The 19,847-nt window shown below is 37.5% G+C and overlaps 1 protein-coding gene across 4 annotated transcripts in view; it reads left to right on the top strand.

Moving 5' to 3' along the window:
- Positions 1-19,847, top strand: part of LOC122808798 (rap1 GTPase-activating protein 1-like) — a 1,319,062-nt gene that overhangs the window by 658,592 nt on the left and 640,623 nt on the right. For all 4 annotated transcript variants that reach the window (XM_044079845.1, XM_044079848.1, XM_044079846.1 and 1 more), the window contains exons 4-5: positions 10,662-10,697; positions 18,512-18,559. In XM_044079845.1, the coding sequence (XP_043935780.1) occupies positions 10,662-10,697; positions 18,512-18,559 (84 nt within the window). The remainder of the gene's footprint in view (positions 1-10,661; positions 10,698-18,511; positions 18,560-19,847) is intronic.

Raw genomic sequence — 19,847 nt, 5'->3', positions numbered from 1 at the left:
CCACAAAGAAGAGAGAGGAGCACCACTAATTTGTATGCACAGCCAGAGCAATACATTTATGTAAGTGTATATATACAGACAGTGCCCATGATAACCAGTGATAGTGAATCCAAAACTGCTAAAAGGGTCCTGGTGCATAGCAGCTACATCACTGCAGTTTGTGCTGTAAAACTATACTGTTCTGTATGCCCAAGAAGAAGTCAAGCACATCTATATTATGCCTGTCATATGGATCTCTGCAGATGAAGGGAAGTTGAGCAAACACTATGTATCTGGTGTGTACCTTGTGCCACTGCAGTTATGTTTTCTGACACTAGAATGCCCATCCCTCTACATTGCCTACTTTCCCTGGTCAGAGTCCCACTATCCTGCTGTAAGTGTCAGGATACAGTATGCAACTGTTGTTCTCTGCATGTCATTTTGTCATGCATCTATGTTCCCTGTGCACTTGCAGGTTGCTTGACATGCACACTGTCTTGGCTAGGCCATATGGCCATGTGCTGTTTGCCTACTCTGCATTTATGGTGCTGTTCTCATAATGGGGCCCTTGCTGTGCTCCCTTGGTACATGATACTTGATGCCTAGGCACATTTTGCCCTGTTGATTTATTTATTTATTTATTTCATGCCTTTAGTTCAAATTAGCCTACAGCTTGTTTTCTGGAGAGATGTTGTATTACAGTTATACTGTTTTATGGTAGCTTACTAGGTTACCCAAAACACTTCATAAATTTGCATACTGTTTGTGAATGTGAGTGGCTTTCCCATGCACCTTTGGGAAAGAGGAGGAGATTGTGTTAGTAAAGGTAGGAGCAAACTACATAAGAAAAAATGGGAATTTTGGGAACAATATATACAGGGAAGGAATGAGGATTAAAAGAATGCAGGACTTAAATGAACTATGTAATGCTTAACTGAAAATGATTGGGTAGATTATAAATGACGTATAATGTTTGCTACTGGGAGTGTGTCAGTATGGTTTGTGATTTAAAATGTTCATTTTCATTTATATAAATGTATCATTGCTTATGTTGTAAGCGATGGTTTAATAAAGATGTTTGTTGTTTAAAAAACTGTAATGTTGCTTAGGTTATATGATATATAACATATGTGAAACATATAATGTTTGTTAATTTTAGCTTGTTAATACAGTTTGATTGCTTTTATATAAATGTAAATGTGCCTATGTCACAAGTGATAATTCAATAAAGGAGTTTAAAAAAGGCTAACACTACTGTAGGGTCTCTGTTGTGAATTTTTTAACCGAGAAGAGCCAGAAATGACCACTGTTTACAAGGCTGACTGGCAAACAGCTGCCTGAGTTCCTTCTTAGCACAGTGGAACTAGCCCATTTAATAGAAGCAAACAGACAAATAAATTCAAGTATATATGTGCATAGCTCTTGCAACTAAAGAATTGTTTTTCAGGTAGAGCATTTTCTTTACATTTTAATTTCATGTGCATTAAGGCATAAACAAAAGTTGAATCTCACAACAACAAATGATAATCGGCAGCAAGCAAACAAGCTGAACACTGATTAGTGTTAAGATGAGAACAGTACTTTGTAATAATTAATTATCAGTGGACAGTAATGAGGAAATATTTGATTGACATCTGGCATGAGGTGTGAGTGTTGCATTCCACATGAGAGAAGGTAGATGAATGTACAAGACCAGGACAGGCTGCCCAAAAGAGATAATGAATAATGTTTCTAGAGGTATCCTGGGAGCATCTAGCATCTCCTCATATAATGATCTGACTGGCCTCGCTGTCTGCCAAGGCACCAGAATCTCCTTATAATAACATGATACTTGAAGATATAGTGCTACATGTGCAGTGCAAATGACTTGTGCAACTGTGTTTCCCCACCCTACTCCAGATATAATTAAGTTGTTCTCTGTTTTACTGCAGATGGGATCAAATTTGTTCCTCAGCCTATTCCCAGTTTGGGCAAGCTTATTCCCCACCCTACTACAGACTTTTGAAGCTTGTTATCCACCATCCCTCAAACATGGGTAAGCTTGTTACCCACCCTACTCCAGACATGTGCAAAATCATTACCCACCATACTCCAGACGTGCAAATTCATTACCCACTATACTCCAGGCAGGCATGGGCAAGTTTGTCCCTTCCCCTACTTCACACATGGGCAAGCTTGTTCCTCATCCTTCTCCAGAGATAGTAAATATGGTCTCCAGACATCACTCCTACCTCCCAACAGATCATCCAATACTCAGGTTTTATAGTCAAAGCTGGCTTATTGGTGTTACAGACAAGGAAACATCCGCCTGTATCACAGACCTTGCACAAAAAAAATGCTTCTATTTTATGTGCCCTGGGCAAAAGACATCCTGAATTGCTTTTATAATTGGGGCTATTTTCTGAATGTAAAGCATAATAGTTTTATTTTTAAGTATTTGAGACTCAGCTAAATTAAAGTACAATAAGACCTGCTCAGGTCCATGCAGACTGGCACAGTGGCACAGCGGGTAGTGTTGTTGCCTTACAGGAAAATGTTCTCTGGTTCAATTCTCAGGGTGCCGAATGTTCTAAGACTGCATGTTCTCATTGTTTTTGTGTGGGTTTTCTATAAGTACTGGTTTCCTCCTACATGTAATAGAAATGCAGTAGGAGGACAGGATACTCCAAAGTGGTCATGGGTGTGAGTTATAAAAGAACAACCACATCAGGCTAGACACCCGGTACTGTGGTGTAAAAAATGGGAACAGTTGATGCAGATGTTAGATGAAAAGAAGACCTACTCTATTTCCCAAAGTAAAACCAAACAAAGTAGTCTCTGTGTCCTTATGTGCAGTGAAGAATCCATGATATTAAGGGACAGAGGAAAGGGTGTTTGTTTTATTCCCTAGATTGCCATATTTTTTAAGCACTAACATCTAGCTTAAATATGCAAACACATTTACAAACTTTGTATAAGCAACTAATTTGGTCACCATTTCTATCTCTAACAAGAAAAGGATCATAGATACCTACTTATGAACTGCAGCTAATAAATATCAGATGTATCCAGTGACAATAAGATTTAGCAATCCTTTAGAATGATGCCATTCTAGATTCATGTCAGACACTGAAAGCAATGCAAGGGCAATATGGCATAGTATGCAACACAAAGCACAATGTGAGAAGAAGAATAAGAAGCCCTGGTTGAAAAAAAGCATGCCAGTTAGGCAGCCTCTAATGCTATTTTGGGCAAAATAAATAAGAAAGTAACTGTAAGCACGCAGCATGATGCAGTGTCATTAATACTGCACAGATACCATGATACAATCATAAACATTCGTTTCTATGTTTAGCTGCCCTTTAAGGCAAACATTATTTAAAGTGAGAGAGAGAAAGGCAGTCAGTGGAGCATATCAATGCTAGCTCTGGAGGATTGCATAACTGTGACAGATAAACTCTTTTAAGTCAAGAAAGTTAAAGCTTAGACAAGTTGTAGCTATATGATGTGAGAAGCAAATCCAGCCTACAAAAACAGAAACAGTAGGAGGTTAACAAAAACTGAGGAAAACAAAACTGCTTGCATAATTACACATATAAAAACAATATATCTACTCAAAGCAGCAAGACATATCTAACAGATGTGGAAATACCCACAAATAGCGGGTTCCTATTGATTTGTCGACAGCTTAGGTTTTTGAATGCTTAATCATCGACACCTAAGCTTCGAATGCTTACAACAGCAAATGGCCACATCATCAAATTCATTCCTCAGGAAAGAATTTGCATGACCGTTATCAGGGATTTGGCCCTTCCCCAATGTATCTTGAAGTTGGTATATTTAGATACGGGGGGGGTGTGGGGGTGAAGCCACCCACTATGTTTGGATGTGTTTGTTTATTTTGTTTACAGACAGCCACCTAAATTCCTTCCCAAGAAAAGAATTCAATGATGTGGCTGTTCAATATTTTAAGCGTTCGACGCTTAGGTGTCGATGATTTTGCATTTGACAACCTGAGCTGTCGATGTTATGATATAGACACCAAATAGCAACACTAATTTCTGTCATGTAACTCCTATCTACTGAATACTGTGTAGATGAATAATAATACCTATTTGTTAACCAGGTAGGCCCAGTGGACACACAGTCAATTTTCAGGGCTGACCTGAGAACAATGTCTGATTAAGTGACTTGCTCAAGGTCACACAGTAGGCAAACAAGGGGTGAGGGATCAAACCTTATACTTTCAGAACTCCAGTTCACAACCTTTACCTAGTGGCGGCTGGTGACTTCAACTCAAAGGGAGGGATGCAGGAGACAGTTGAATGGGTGTGGCCAATGGGGAGGGGTGTGGACAACTAGAAAGGGGCGGAGGTATGCTCAAAACCACAAAAACTGGGACTTTAAATACGCTGCCCTGGGTGACAAACCATCATTATGAGAGTCCAATCAAGACAAAATAAAGTGTAGAAGAAAAAAAATATTTCAATGCATTGGCTACATGACAGCTTACTTAATATCTAGATGGAAACAAAAGGTTGTGAGGCATGAAAAAATAAATTACTTTTAAATGCATTACTGGAATGCCAGTCAAAATCAAGCATAAAAAACAAGCAGCACTCAACTCAAACCACTTCTCCTTGCACTGCAGTTCTAATTACAATTTATATTCAGCTTTATAAAAGTACCAAGTAACATGCTGAAAGTAGCAATCTCTGTGATACCCCCACTTGTAAAAATGTTTCTTATCCAGAAAAGACCTGCTTGCCTGACAATAACTATGTACTTGTTTCATGGGGAAAACATGATCAAAGTAAAAAATGAACAGCAGACAAGAAACAAGCTCAAGATAAATTGCTTAATGGATTACTGCGCAGGTTATGGACCACACATGATAGACTGGCATTCTGTTTAGTTTACTGGTAAAGCCTGCAACGATGATTGAAAGTCTCCAACAAATGTAGTGAGCTTCTGAAAATACTGTAATCCTGTGCTTTATTGCAAATACTGTCATATGCATTTCACTACCTAAGGCTTATACGTTATCTAGTTATGTAAATATTCTCTGCATGGCAACAACAAAAAGGCTTTCAATGCTGGTAATCCTTTAACAGTATGCTTATTTAAGCTTACTTGCATCTTACAATCTCAAACAAGCTTACCTGATGGTCATTAAAGCATTGCTAATTAAACACAGAGCAACAGGCTATGCAACAACATGCATTTTCTGAATAATAATAAGCATAAATCAACAGTATAAAAATATAACAGAAAACCAGAATATTCTGCAAAATCAAGGACAGATGAAAAGCCACTGTAGTACTTGTGCCTACCTGGTATGGGGGGATACTCTGCACACTTACACGGCATAACTGCTCCTTGCCTTGCTTGGAGACATCCAGAGTCACTACATGGGGGAGTGGGTTGCAACAAGCATGTCACAATTTAAAATGTCTCTGGCTGACGGTGATGGCCCTGACACATTTGTCATACCTCTCAACCTCAGAGCAAGAAATCTGGACAAAGCTATAAACAGAAGTGGGACAAAGGTCCAAAAATAAGGACAATTTTTAAATATTGCTCTTATAAACTTAGAAAGATAATAGAATAGTAGGTATTGCATTAGTATGAATTTTTTGAAGGTTATGAAATCTGAAACTCAAATGTCTGTCATTATTTTCTAACTTCAGTCTTTAATGATTTGACACTAATTTGCCAGAAAACCACAATTTTATGAAAAATGGACCAAAAATGTGATGCTAAAATATAAAATAGTCACATAATGCAGCTGGGAACCTGTCAAAGAAAGGGACACTTTGTAATACTGGTACTGTTAAGTTGAGCAGCTGACTAAATAAGAGAATCTACATGCATTTCTAAAATAAAAGTAATCTATAACTCTGATCATTACAGTTATTTCTTAATTATAAACCCTCCACATTTTCTTCCAAAATTGCTATTTTGTAGAGGGATTATTAGGGGGAGAGCAACATTTTGAACCAAATTCAGGGAGAGTTGAGAGGTTTGGATATACCTAATTCTATAAAGTGATTTATTTGCATGTAACTCTCAACCTCTTAACACAGGAAATCTGGACAAGGCCAAATATATAGGGGGATCATACAGACAGTACTAAAAATTGCTGTTATATAAACTTAGCTGATAGAATAACAGGTCTTGCTTTAGCATGCATTTTTCTGAAGGGTATGAAGTCTGAAACTCAGTGTCTGTCATTATTTAGATACTTCATTCCTAAATGATTTGCCAGAATACCACAATTTTATGAGGAACAAATCAAAAATAAGAATCAAAAATCTATTAATTCTGTGGAAATCTGGACAGTTGAGAAGTATAGTTCAGCCAGGGCTGTCATTAAGTTTGCCGCCCTTCCCCCCTCACAAACACATGGTCGAATGGGGCCTCCCCCCTGCAGCCATTCCAATGTCCCATTATTTGGCTATTTCACCCCATTTACCATAAACACTGTAATGTGCATACTGCTTTACTTCTATGATGATTTGGATTTCATTTAAAAGTTTTATTTGAAATTTAACAGCACAAACACTAATAGACATTCTGCTAAACAAAGCAATGCAGTCTCACTATGAAAATAGACTTAGCATTACAACCTCTCTGCCCTTGAAACTCACATTCATTGAAACAGCTTTGAAACCCACATTCAAAGGAAATACAACTGGCCAGTGACAGATAAAGATTAACTTTGGGCTGTTTTCAAATCATAGGCGCCTTGCACACAAAACATACATGTGTTCTTTGATACTCCTTTCCTGACTGTATTAAATTATAGTCCTTGTATAATGTAGTACAGTTGTTAGAGGGCATTTTAAATTTATTGTTTTGAACATTTTTCCAGTAAACAATGAAACAAAATGCATGCACCAAATAATGACAAAACTGCCCAATTCAGAACATTTCCATCATAAAAGTGTATTCAAACTTCTACAATCCATCAGTATCAGTAAATATGCACAATCTCTGCATAAGTAAAAGTCATCTAAATAATTCCACATTAAAGAGATCTGTAACTAATGAAGAGGTTGCTGCTAGCACACAACTTTATCTTTCATGGTTTCATCTACAAATAAAGTACCTGTTGTGCTTGAGGAATAAATTGCCCATGTTATATTACAAAAATGATAAGCTAGTAATATTGCAATAGGGAATGGATGGCAAACTGATAACAGGTTCATAGTTACTAGGTATCTCTGCCAAAGAGGACATTCTCAGGACTGCAGCATCCACCCCCATAAAAGTAGGACACAGTACAGTAATGCTTCTACATATTGTGGGAGTAGAACTCACAGCCTTCTGCATTGAAAGCAAGTACACTACCTGTTGTGCTATTAACAATGCAAGCCACCTCACCATAATTAGTACTAAACGTCTCTTCCCCTGAAGCTCTTAGCTCCTTGTAAAATCCACCCGACACTCAACTGTATCTCTCAACTTTGCAGCACATGAGCACAAGAAATCTGGAAAAAGTCAAAACAAAACTATGAGGCAAAAATCTGAATGTTTTTTCACAAGTAGTGGTGGTGGGTAGGGAATTCAGCTTCTTGCTACCTGCACCTAAGGTTGAGGATTTGAACTTGAGTTTCACTCTAGTCACCAGTTATAGTTAACTGGAGCATCCTGTTGCATAACTGTTTCCTGGAGTGCATGTGTGCATTCCAAACACAGACTGCAGACCTTGCAGTCTGACCCCCTTCCAGTCTATTCAGCTGTAAATGCATAGACTTCTGGGGCACCTGTGAGACTGCTGCCTTCTTCTGAATCCAGACTGGTTAAACAGCAGTCTGGATTCGAGTTTCCACTCAGTTTTGGAAAGTTTTTTATTTTTGGTTTTCAGCTGAGGGGGTGGGGTGGGGGCTACAGTCCTGCAGTCCAACAGGACAAGCCACCACTGCATTTACCTTGGCACCAAATGCCAGGCAAAAAAAGAAGGATAATACAAATCTGTTAATCAGGTAGGCCCTCAGGCTACATACAATCTCCTTCCAGAGGCAATGTGGGAGTAATGTCTAGTTAATGGACTTGCTCAAAGTTACACAGTAGGCAAATGAGGGAATCAAACCCTGTACCACGGGAAATACAGCTCATAGCCTTATAACCCTTTGCACCAACTACCAGTGTAACTTCAGGTTCTCTTTTGCAACAGGTCAAGGTGCTGCTTGAAGTGCTGTGCCACGTCCCTCTTCAGCAGCTAGGAGAGTGGTAACTGGAGTATGACTGGCCTACATTTCTGTAACATTTGTGGTGTCTTCACCCATGGAATTATTGTGGCTGTCTTTCACAGAGTTAGAAGGAGCCCTGTAATGATGGACAGGTTAAGGGAGAGGCATAACTGGGTAGCTGTGAACATGTCTTACATCATGAGGGTCTACAAATAATGTCCATTATTATCTGGCCTGCTATGGTTAGGTACCTTCTTAAGGTGAGTATTATCCATTCTGAGCAGGACAGCCTAGGTGACCACCCCTCACATATAGTCAGGAAGTAGTAGGGGTCTGATGGGTAAAACCCATAGTCTGTGCTGGAAGCCCATTGGTAATGATCAGTGAACTTAAGGGAGACTCTGGCAACAATAGGTTTGTCCAAACAGAAGGGCTTTGCTAGCAGTACAGCTCCTTCCAGGTGCAAATGTTATTTACCACAAGGTATATATGAGACAGAAAAGGCCTGCTGTTTCACTGCTTTTGTAGAAAGAGACCTTGACCAATTTGCTGGTAGTTTTTCAGGTGCTTCTGACTTTCACATTTCTATGCTGGTCTTCCTCCATATTTTTGTATCTAAAATTTATCCAGACCTTGCCCTTGATTTTCACTGGGCATTTTGCATCTAAAGTTAGCTGTATGCCCCCTGAACACTTGGAGAAAAGAATAATATATATTTTATATTGGCAGAAACACATTAGGTATATGCTTAACCAATATCAGATCCTTTTTATGGTAGGATTATAAACATTGTAGATGTTCCTTGTATGAGAAACACAGAAAATGATAAATGAGAGTGAGAAACCTCATTTTTATATATGTTACTAGATAACTAAGCACTTTCATGCAAAAGGTAGATATCATATTGCAATGATCCTTTAATGGGGGGACTGGCTCTCTGCTTGTTGAATTCCTTGGGCACCTTTTGTAAGCAACTCCTCAAAAATAGCAATTCTTTGGATGCCAGGTTGGCACCTGGTTTATTTCTTACACTCTGAGTCTGATAATGCTAGTTGAATGTGAATAAGGAAGTGAATTCTCCTGTAAGAGCAGATTTGTGTTTGTCAGTAAAGGGGTTATTTGTTCCAATGTTTCCCTACCAGTCTCTGCAGATGTCGATGGTGTAATGTTTCCCTACCAGTCTCTGCAGATGTCGATGGTGTAATGTTTCCCTACCAGTCTCTGCAGATGTCGATGGTGTAATGTTTCCCTACCAGTCTCTGCAGATGTCGATGGTGTAATGTTTCCCTACCAGTCTCTGCAGATGTCGATGGTGTAATGTTTCCCTACCAGTCTCTGCAGATGTCGATGGTGTAATGTTTCCTTCTTCCTGAGTTTCAGTAAGCAGCTCAGAACAAGCTCATTAGTGACCAAGACAGGATCTGTTTCCTTCTTATTACATAATAATACTGAGGTGGTATATTTTATACACAGACTTGTGGCAAGAAATCATGGCATTAGGAGAAGGGTGTTGTCCTTTCTATTTATTTTAACTACTTGGATCATATAATTAACTTTGTTAAGAATTCACATTCCTCAAGTTTGTGGTGAGGTGAAAATAAAAATGCAAACTGACATTTTAAATCTACTTAAGTTTATGGCGGGACTACCATTTAATGCAAAAATGCCTTGTTTTTCAAACATAACATGCTTACTTCATAACCCTTTTATGAATTTAAGGAAAACTATACCCTGAAACTGACAAAATTATATTTTATTACAGTGTGATATTCTGTGTATTATTATTATATCAAATTTGCTCTAAGTGTTAATTATAATTCAATGCCCCTTTCCCCAAAATGGCCGTCTTATAATTTGTCATGCTGAAATGAGTTTATCTTTCAATCTTACTCTTCTCCCAGTCCCAGAATGGGATTTGAGTCTTTGTAGCATGACATGGCTTGGACAATAGAAAGTAAATATAGCATCACACATACAGGCAGCTGTGATTTGCTTTACTAGTTTTTTGAAGGACAACTTTCAGTTACTAATGGCAGAGCACAGCCAACAACTTAGGAAATAGGTGAGGAAGGGTTGGTCTGCAACTTTCAAAGGACTACAGCTTCAAACATTTAATAAGCCCCTTCTTTTTGATTTCTTTTGTACCCAAGAAAATATGAATGTGCCAACACATGTTCTCACAAACTTACATACAGAACAAAAGCACTAATTCTGCTTTCACAGGCCGTCTGAAAAGCCAGCAAATCACAGTAGGTCTATATCTAAGCAATCACACTGTACATATTTGTGCCTGGATATGAGGAATGCACTTTTTTCAGCATTGCAATGAAAAACAAATAATAGTTCCTTAAATTTCTTCTTTATTGCATGATTTTTAATTGTTAATGTGGATATCAGTGAGCCTTACATTATATTTATTCAATCTCTGACTATCTTTCTCTTTCCTTTCCCGCCCTTATATTGTATTTATTCAACCTTTGTCTAAGTTTCACTTTCCTTTTCTTTCAGACTGCAGATCTATTTGAAATGATCGAGAAAATGCAGGTGAGAAGAGATACCTTTTTATTGGCATCATTACTGGTGACAAGAATCATTCCAAAGCATGTGCAGGGAGTGGGCTTTAATAAATATATATATATATATATATATATATATATATATATATATATATACTTTCTCTTAAAATGGGAAACTATCATCATCTCTTAAGCCATTCCATATAGTGTCACTAACAATACTGTATGCCTCTGAGAAGATGGGAAAACATGTTTTAGTTCATCAAGATAGCTCTCTGCAACACTTGCATTGTTTCTTCTAACTGGCAAAGCAGTCATTGGCAAACACCAAATCCTGCAGAAGTCTCCTTAATCAATGAAATTGATTTGTTTCATTGTAAATTGCAATAATTATTTTATTTTGCTTTTTTAACATTTTGTTCAGTTTTGTAATCTCTACAGTTCAACCTCTTTAGCTGACTTCCATCTCATTACAAACCTTCCATCCCTCACTGAAATTCTCAAGATCTTAGTATCTAGGCAGGTTTAGACTGTATTCATAAATAAGGTTGTGTTACTCACACCAAAGATGGCTTTAATGAAAGATACCATCCTACTGAAACCTCTTATTATGTAACTGGAAAGATATACTCATAGAAATAAAGTCATTATAACAGCAGCACTGCATTTTGAGGTGTTTTCTCCAAAGTTTCCATATATTACTCCTAACAACACTTTACAAAACTGGGCAATGTCAAGGTTCCTCTTCGGTGATTTGCAAGCTACCTCTCAGATCATTCCTTCTAAGTTGCTTTGGAACACTGTATGTCTGAACCAAGCTTTTTTTAAGCAGAAGTTAGAAAAGACTCTATACTGTGACCTATTTTACAGTCACGCTTTTTGATTAACTTAGCAAATTTCCTAAACTGGATCCGGCTTTATATGTTGATGACCTCATATATCTACATGAAAGTAACAGTGCTACTTCTATATAGGTCACTCTACAAGATCTGATTATTATATGCAAATGCATATGCCAAGACAAACGCTATTTGCCATCCTAGCTGAACATATAATCCATGCACTCTATTACTGCTAATTCCTGTTTTGCTTTTCACCTTTGTAACTTAAAAAAAAACTAATTTCAAATTATAGAAATTGATTAATGCATCACCTACTGATTTAATTTCATTTTTGGACCTTCTTTTAAACAAATATAGTATTTTGTAATTTCAAATGCATTTGAGATTAATTTTAAAATGTCTGCTTGTCTACCTCAGCCTCACAATTTCATTGTCATAATGTGCAAACTTAACCGTAACTAAAATAACCTCACATCCAAACGTACTACAAATTAACAAACCTATACTCTGAAGAAGCCTGGGACACAATAGCAAATCATCCAGTAATTTTCAAATTAGACTGTATCTCCCTCTTGATATGTATTAGGTAAAGAAGTGCTACAAACAACCTTAAGCAATATTTTCAGCAATGTATAAAGGCATCACCTACTAGTATAATTTCATTTTTGGACCTTTTTAATAGAATATTTTGTAATTTCAAATGACACCTATTTGATACTGGAATTTCAAAGATGCTACTACATCCTCATGGACTGATAAGCAGTTTTGTTAATTATTCTTAGTAAGTTTTCAGTCACCTGCATTCAAATATAGAAGCACAAATAATCCATCCAGTACATTGTAAATAGCTAACAGTGAGCTTTAGATATAATGAGCTCACACATGTTATCTGAGAAGTATATACTCCTGCCATGTTTATTCTGACAGTGTCCCCTCTTATCTCCCCACTTCACATCCCCCACCTCTGTGAGTCTCCTACCTGAAACCCCAGTACTCACAGACAAATACCCCAAGCCACTGGTTGCATGGTTAGGTCTTTTCCAGGTGCCATTTGTCATCTCAGCTTCCCCTATGGATTCCACTGCTTCAGTTAATTGCTAGGTCACTCTTTCTCCCTACTTCCCCATACATAGGCAATCTGTTCTCTCCTTGCCTTAACTTCACTTCTGTTATATTCCAGGTGGTATCCATGATGGCCTCCTGCTTGTTTATCTCCCTACTATATGCAGTCTCCTTCCACCATGAAGTTATTTGGTGTTTCTTCCTTCTACTAGAATTAACATCAAGTTTCAGATTGTGTCTAATCTCAGTACTGGCATCCTATTTATCTGCATCTAACCCCAGTAAATATGGCTTCCACATGTTCCTTATCATTAGTCTTTAGATTTCCTCCCAATTCCTGACTACTCTCTCACACAGGCCTTCTCCTTGTCACAACTCAAAAATGTGCGAATAATTCCTGATTTCTGTTTTCAGCATCTCCAGCATCTGACATCATCCCTCACCTCCAGCCATTGTGGAATACCACCATTGTGACAGCCTCAGCTGTAGGTCATAGACTGCCAGCATTAGCATAGTTTCTACATAATGTGACACACTCCCTTCCAGTCTCAGCTTTCCTCTTTCCTGTCTGACTGGTCATCCCTTCCATATTTCCTCTTGCTCCCAATCATTTCTAGCTCTAACTCTTGTAACATCCCTTGGTCTCTGTAAATCATCCTGCCCCCACAATTACCTCTTCATGTTTCCCATTCTGCACAATAATGTTCCTCTCTTGCCCCCATCACCCTATCCTTACCTCTGGTATATTCTTTTGAAGAGTTCTAGCCCTCCTCTTTCTTGACTCTCAAAACCTGTTCTAGCATTATGCACTCCTTATTTCATGTTAACGTATGTTCTGTTGACCAGTTGCCAAGGTCTCACTCCATTATGCCTCAAATGTACATAATGTAGCCCCTAGTGATGATTTTGATGCATACCTTCTTAGACTTTTCTCTGCTATCTCTTCTGTATAATTCCACCTACATTCTTCACTAGGGCATACATTTTGTTCACCACTCATTCCATCTCCATCCTATATCAGTCCTGCCTGCAATGTCATTGACCTATATCAAAAGTGCATAGCATTCAAAGCAAGATGCCCCTCCACCTCACTCTTCAGTCATTGGCTTCAACTTTTTCACTATACTTGGTGGCTTACTTTCTAAAATTAACCTATTATGTATTTTCTAGATAGCATTATGGCACTTTTCTCCCCCGTGATTGTAATGTGTCTAGTTAGATAGAGAAGTTTAGACCTGAGTGTCATTTTAATTATATTGACCTTCTCATCTATAGATGATACCTACTCATTCCCTCTGACAAGGAGACTCACTTTACTTATAATTTACTGCAGTTCTTCCTTCTTGTCTAGCATTTCCTATACCTCCAATTTCATGTACTTTGTCCAAGTTTTATTTGATATTGTTAGACATCCCTCTTTCTGGTTGGGCTATACCCTTCCTAGGGTAATCTGAACTGTCTTACACAAGTTATACTCTAGACCTGCTTTATTCATTTCTCAGAAAAATTCATTGCAACCCAATTCATTCATTCCCAGGTCTCTGATATTATTACTCATTGTCAAACAGTGGAAGCTTGCTGCCCCTCTACCTTCTTTTCTGTCCTAGCTAGCTCCTCTGTGACAGTCCTCACCACTGTCCCCACTGCCATTATGAATAGCCCTAATGAAAGACCTTAGCCCAGGCTTACCATACTTGTTCTATCTATCTATATATCTATCTATCTATCTATCTATCTATCTATCTATCTATCTATCTATCTATCTATCTATCTATCTATCTATCTATCTGTCTGTCTGTCTGTCTATCTATCTATCTATCTATCTATCTATCTATCTATCTATCTATCTATCTGTCTGTCTATCTATCTGTCTATCTATCTATCTATCTATCTATCTATCTATCTATCTATCTATCTATCTATCTATCTATCTATCTATCTATCTGTCTGTCTATCTATCTATCTATCTATCTATCTATCTATCTATCTATCTATCTATCTATCTATCTATCTATCTATCTATCTATCTATCTATCTATCTATCTATCTATCTATCTATCTATCTATCTATCTATCTATCTATCTATCTATCTATCTATCTATCTATCTGTCTATCTATCTGTCTATCTATCTATCTATCTATCTATCTATCTATCTATCTATCTATCTATCTATCTGTCTGTCTATCTATCTATCTATCTATCTATCTATCTATCTATCTATCTATCTATCTATCTATCTGTCTGTCTGTCTATCTGTCTATCTATCTATCTATCTATCTATCTATCTATCTATCTATCTATCTATCTATCTGTCTATCTATCTATCTATCTATCTATCTATCTATCTATCTATCTATCTATCTGTCTATCTCATCAGTAACTGTTCTATTTATCAAGAGGTCTGCCTTAATTACAGCTGAGTGCTCCTCCAGGTGTTTCTGCAGTTACCTCCTACAGTGCATCTAGGCATCAAATATTGCTTGTTCATATTTGCATTAATAATTGTAAAACAATGCTACATACAATGTATCAGAATATTTTGTGTTGAAGCATACATGATGGCAAATACAATTGTATTGATATTTGACCTCTGTCAGTGAATATTTGTTTGAACTGTAACGTGATAATTTCATTTTTTTAAAGGCTCAAGCCACACCCACTGGGAGTTAAAGGTACACACTCAAAAGTGCTGTACTAGAAGGAATGAGTTAAGCTTTCAATGCAGTAACACTTAGCAGTCCTTAACCCAGCCATTCTAGTGTTGCATTCTGGAACTTCCATTCCAGACAGTCAAATAACTTTTTGAGGTACTTTTACTTTAACGGGGCAACAGGGGAAATGAGCGGTTGATCTGTACACACAGTTTATATATATTCTAGGTCGTTCACTTTTTCTGTAAGGTAATTTATGTAGATGGATAGAACCGCAAATTTTACCTATTTTTTATTCTTCCAAAAAAAGATTTTTGCAACTTAAATAGCGCACTATTTTAACAAGCGTGATCTTCTCAACTGCAGACATTTTTGCAGAATAAAAAATAGAATTTGCGGTACTATCTGTCTGCATAAATTACCTTTCAGAAAAAGTGAACAACCTAGAATATATAAACTGTGTGTACACATCAACCACACATTTCCCTGCTGCCATGTTAACAGAAAAAAATGTTAATGGAAGAATACCCAAATAACCTATCCTGAAGGGACGCTTTGTTTGCTCTCATGTCTGCTGACCCACTAAGGTACTTAAAGATACAATGGTTCAAACTACTCCTTTAAAAAGGGACTTTTACTAATTTCTTTCTTTTCTTAGTAATGTGGCAAGCCCTGAGAAGCGGACTTCATTTTAAAACCCTATAGATTGTCAAGGTGTTACTAAACCCTATACAACAAAACACTAAAATGCATAGAAGTACACAATGAGCATGGAAAGTCACACACCTGTAGCATTAAGCATTGCTGAGAGCTGCTGTAGTGACCTTTGGCAAATCCTTGCAACATTACAACCACACATCTCGCAGAGGCTACAGTTCCTAAACCCAATCATAAATCCAGCAAGACTAAAACTCCACGCAGAAAAAAAAAACTGTAAAGCCTTCAACTATAAAAGCAAGCAGCCATTTTCACAACCCATTCAGTACAACGAAAAGCAAGTAAGCAACCACGCCACCTTATGCCATACAAAATACACTTTACCAGCAACACATACAAGGTCATAGTAGGCAACCTGTCCAAAAGATTAAGATTTACTGTTGAGAGGTGAAGGTGTTTCATTAAAAATGGTCACCACCAATGAGTTGCTGGACTTATAAATTAGTATGGTACAGTTACTGGATGTCAACCACTCATTTCCCCTGTTACCCCGTTAATGGAAAAGTGCCCTTTTTGATATCAGAAAGGATGGCACCTCCTTCTCTAATTTTTATATATTTCTAACATGTATCCATGAGGTCAGTGACCTCTCATTTAATTATCTGTCAATATTCTTCCTTTGAAAAATTCACCTGTATTTCAGCAGGGCTCTAAACAGCCTATATCTTGGCATCTATTTTGATCAGTGCAATGTACCCCAGTGTTTCTGGCTCTTTAGGTCAGCTATTGCCATGCTGGCTTGCATCTTATTGCCTTTTGTACATTTATTAATTTATTAGATGCTCCTTAACTAATGACATATGAGGTCCTCCTATAGAACCATATGGGTTACCTATCAGGAACCACTGCCTTCCAATTCTTCATCACTTTAATTTCCTGTCACACTTCTCCAAATGTCTGGCTAAGGATTTACTATCTGCTCCCCCCACTTTCTCAACTTTCCCCAAATCTGCCTATCCCAGCAGCAGATAAGCACAGTCTCTGGAAAGATGGTCATTATCTTGCCTTCAATTTCCTTCTGTTCTTCTGCCTCTTCCAGTCAACCTTCTTAGACGTTTTTAAGTACAGGTACCACAATTCAAAATATTTCACCAACAGAATACAACTAAAAGTAAAACATAAATGTATTTGGCTATATACTTTCCTTTATAATATGTTTATTAAGAAAATCTGTGGGGGCATTCATCCCAATCTGGACCTACAGAACAACAAACCATCCCTAGTTAAAACCCTTTACTAAATACTATATCTATTTTTTCATATTCTCCACTCTCTTTACTCTGTCCAGCCTTTGGTTGCCAAAAAAACACAGACATGAGCACATGCATGAACAAGTGCATAGACACACCTACCCACACACACAAACACGCATGCACACACGCACACACACACACACACACACACACACACACACACACACACACACACACACACACACACACACACACACACACACACAAAACTCCTTTGTTCCAGCAGTAAAGTAGTAAATTAGTTTACCCATCTGTTTCTTTTAACTTCAAAATGTCATGCCAGACTGCCACAAAGCCTTGAAGTACTTTGTATAGGGATCCAGTAGCAAGGAGGCTCATTTATTTTCATCACTTGATTACTTTCATGGGTCAGCCTTTATGTACAAGCTACATATGACATTCACCCTAATAAATAAGAGATTAAGCATCACATTCATAAATTAAAAGTGAGGCAAAATGACAAAAGAACAAATACATTTTCGCAGACAGAAAGGTTCTTTGCATTTGAATGCAGTTTCCTATTCAGCTCATAGCAAAGTAAATAATTAAATCAACTTAATTCCTCCCCCAGTTACACAGCTGCAGTGTAACCAACCAAATACCACTAAAATTTGATATGGTAGAGTGCCAGCAAAGGGACTTAACTACTTCCTAATAACATGGGTGTATAACTAATTATGAACCTAGTGTATAGAGCATAATGATTCACATGTACGTATATGTCAATATTTTTTCACATTAACAAAGGCTGCTGCTTTATCCAAAACCATTACCATAGCCATTTAAGGCATCTGTTCACCTAATGCCTAGTGCCGAAAGATTTTGAAAATGTCACAGACTCTTTTCCACAAGAAGCAGCACAAATCTACATTTCATTATTTACATTGTCGAAAGTGACTTGCTTTCCCTGCATCCACATTCTTCTACAAGCTGTTATTTTAAAATTAAATATACTTCTTACACTTGCAGCAACTAATTATGGTTGTTAGACAATGCCAGCTGACACCTGTTCTCTCCTTTTTTGCTATCTTTTCCTTCATCATCTGACCCTTCTCCACCACACCCTTCTATTTTCATTCTGCTTTTTCTAACCAATGGGATTTCTTGCCATTTAGAATGAGTATAATTTTAGTTTTGTACACAATGTTCTGTAGGTTGATCTACACAAGCAGTCTCTTTGTTGTTCTAAAATAGCTTGCATGATACCAGATAAGCATTAATAAATGGATAATTATCAAAAAAAAGAGGACAAGGCATAGCAATGTTTCTTCATAGAAGTGTGGTGTTTAAGTTACAATTGTTGATTGTTTTACAGGGTAGTCGTTTGGATGAGCAGAGATGTGCCCTACCACCCGCACTAAAGGTGAGTCTTTATTATGAGAAAATAATATTAATATGTATTTCCAGAATTAAAGGGCAGAAAAGACAGGTACATTATTAAATCAGTAGAACTAATATACGTATGTGTACTATAAATCACATAACACAATCATCTTGCAGCCCTTGAGATTTTAATACTTATATAATTTACCAGACCCATAAGGGTTGTAAATATTTCAGTAAAACTATAAGTGCTGTAAAGCTCTTCCACCTATTTAATTAATATAAGTAAATGCCAGCAAATCCTAATTCTAGACACTGCAGCAGACATTGTACAACTTGCAAAGAGTGCAGGGGGTTATCTTCCCCTTGTTACTCCTAAATGACATTGCTGATCAATGCTAAATGCATAATAAATTAGTATTGCTTTATGTGTACTAAAAATAATTTCCAGTGTGCTCTGCAAGATGAAATTGCATTTAATATGCGAAGCTCAATGACTTCACACATAGGAATTATTTCCTTGAGCATACAGTGAGCAAAGAAGCATTCATCATTTATTAGATTGCCAGAGTGCCAATAAGTATAAATGCACATTCACCACCAGTCCCCTTACCATTTTCTTGGACTGCCCACGTGCCTGCATACATTTCAACCCCTTAGCACAATAAATTTGGACAAAGCTTGATATAATGTGGGGACAAAGGACCAAAACTAGGGACACATTTTAAAAATTGCTCTTATAAACTTAGACAACAGGATTTATGATAGCATGCATTTTCTGAACAATATGAAGTCTGCAACTCAGATGCATGCTATTATTTAGTAACTTTACTTCTTAGATCATACCAGTGATTTGTCAAAAAAGTATGATTTTTATGAGGAACAGACCAAAAATATGTGGCAAAAATCTGGACATTCTGCAAAAAGCTGTACAGTTGAGAGGTATGTTTTAGTGCACTCACTGTTATGCTGTTCTAGCACTAGTGGCTTACATAATCTACTCCTCATCAACAAACTACTAAATGCCTACTCTCTCTGTCTGGGCAAATCCTCAGTTCAGATTTGCTTCCTTCTTCCTGTTTTCTAGATTTAGAATTTCTGCTTTAACAACCCTTCCCCACCCCTGACCCTAGTCCTCAGTCCAGGACTGTCATTCTACTCTTGCTTTTCAAACAAGCAAGCACCTTTCTGCTCTCCCATTTCCATATTTCTCAATTTCCTAATTCGACAGACAGGGACACAATTAAAAGTCATCAGTGTCCAACATCCATAATCAAGACCAGTGGCAGTACTCCCTTAGGAATTACAATAATGCACATTTTTGGATG

The sequence above is a fragment of the Protopterus annectens genome, chromosome 8.part0 (assembly GCF_019279795.1).
Source record: "Protopterus annectens isolate FY-2018-M chromosome 8.part0, PAN1.0, whole genome shotgun sequence".
Classification (NCBI taxonomy): Eukaryota; Metazoa; Chordata; order Ceratodontiformes; family Protopteridae; genus Protopterus; species Protopterus annectens.
The sequence above is the reverse complement of the archived record's forward strand: the minus strand, read 5'-3'. Positions and strand labels throughout refer to the sequence as shown.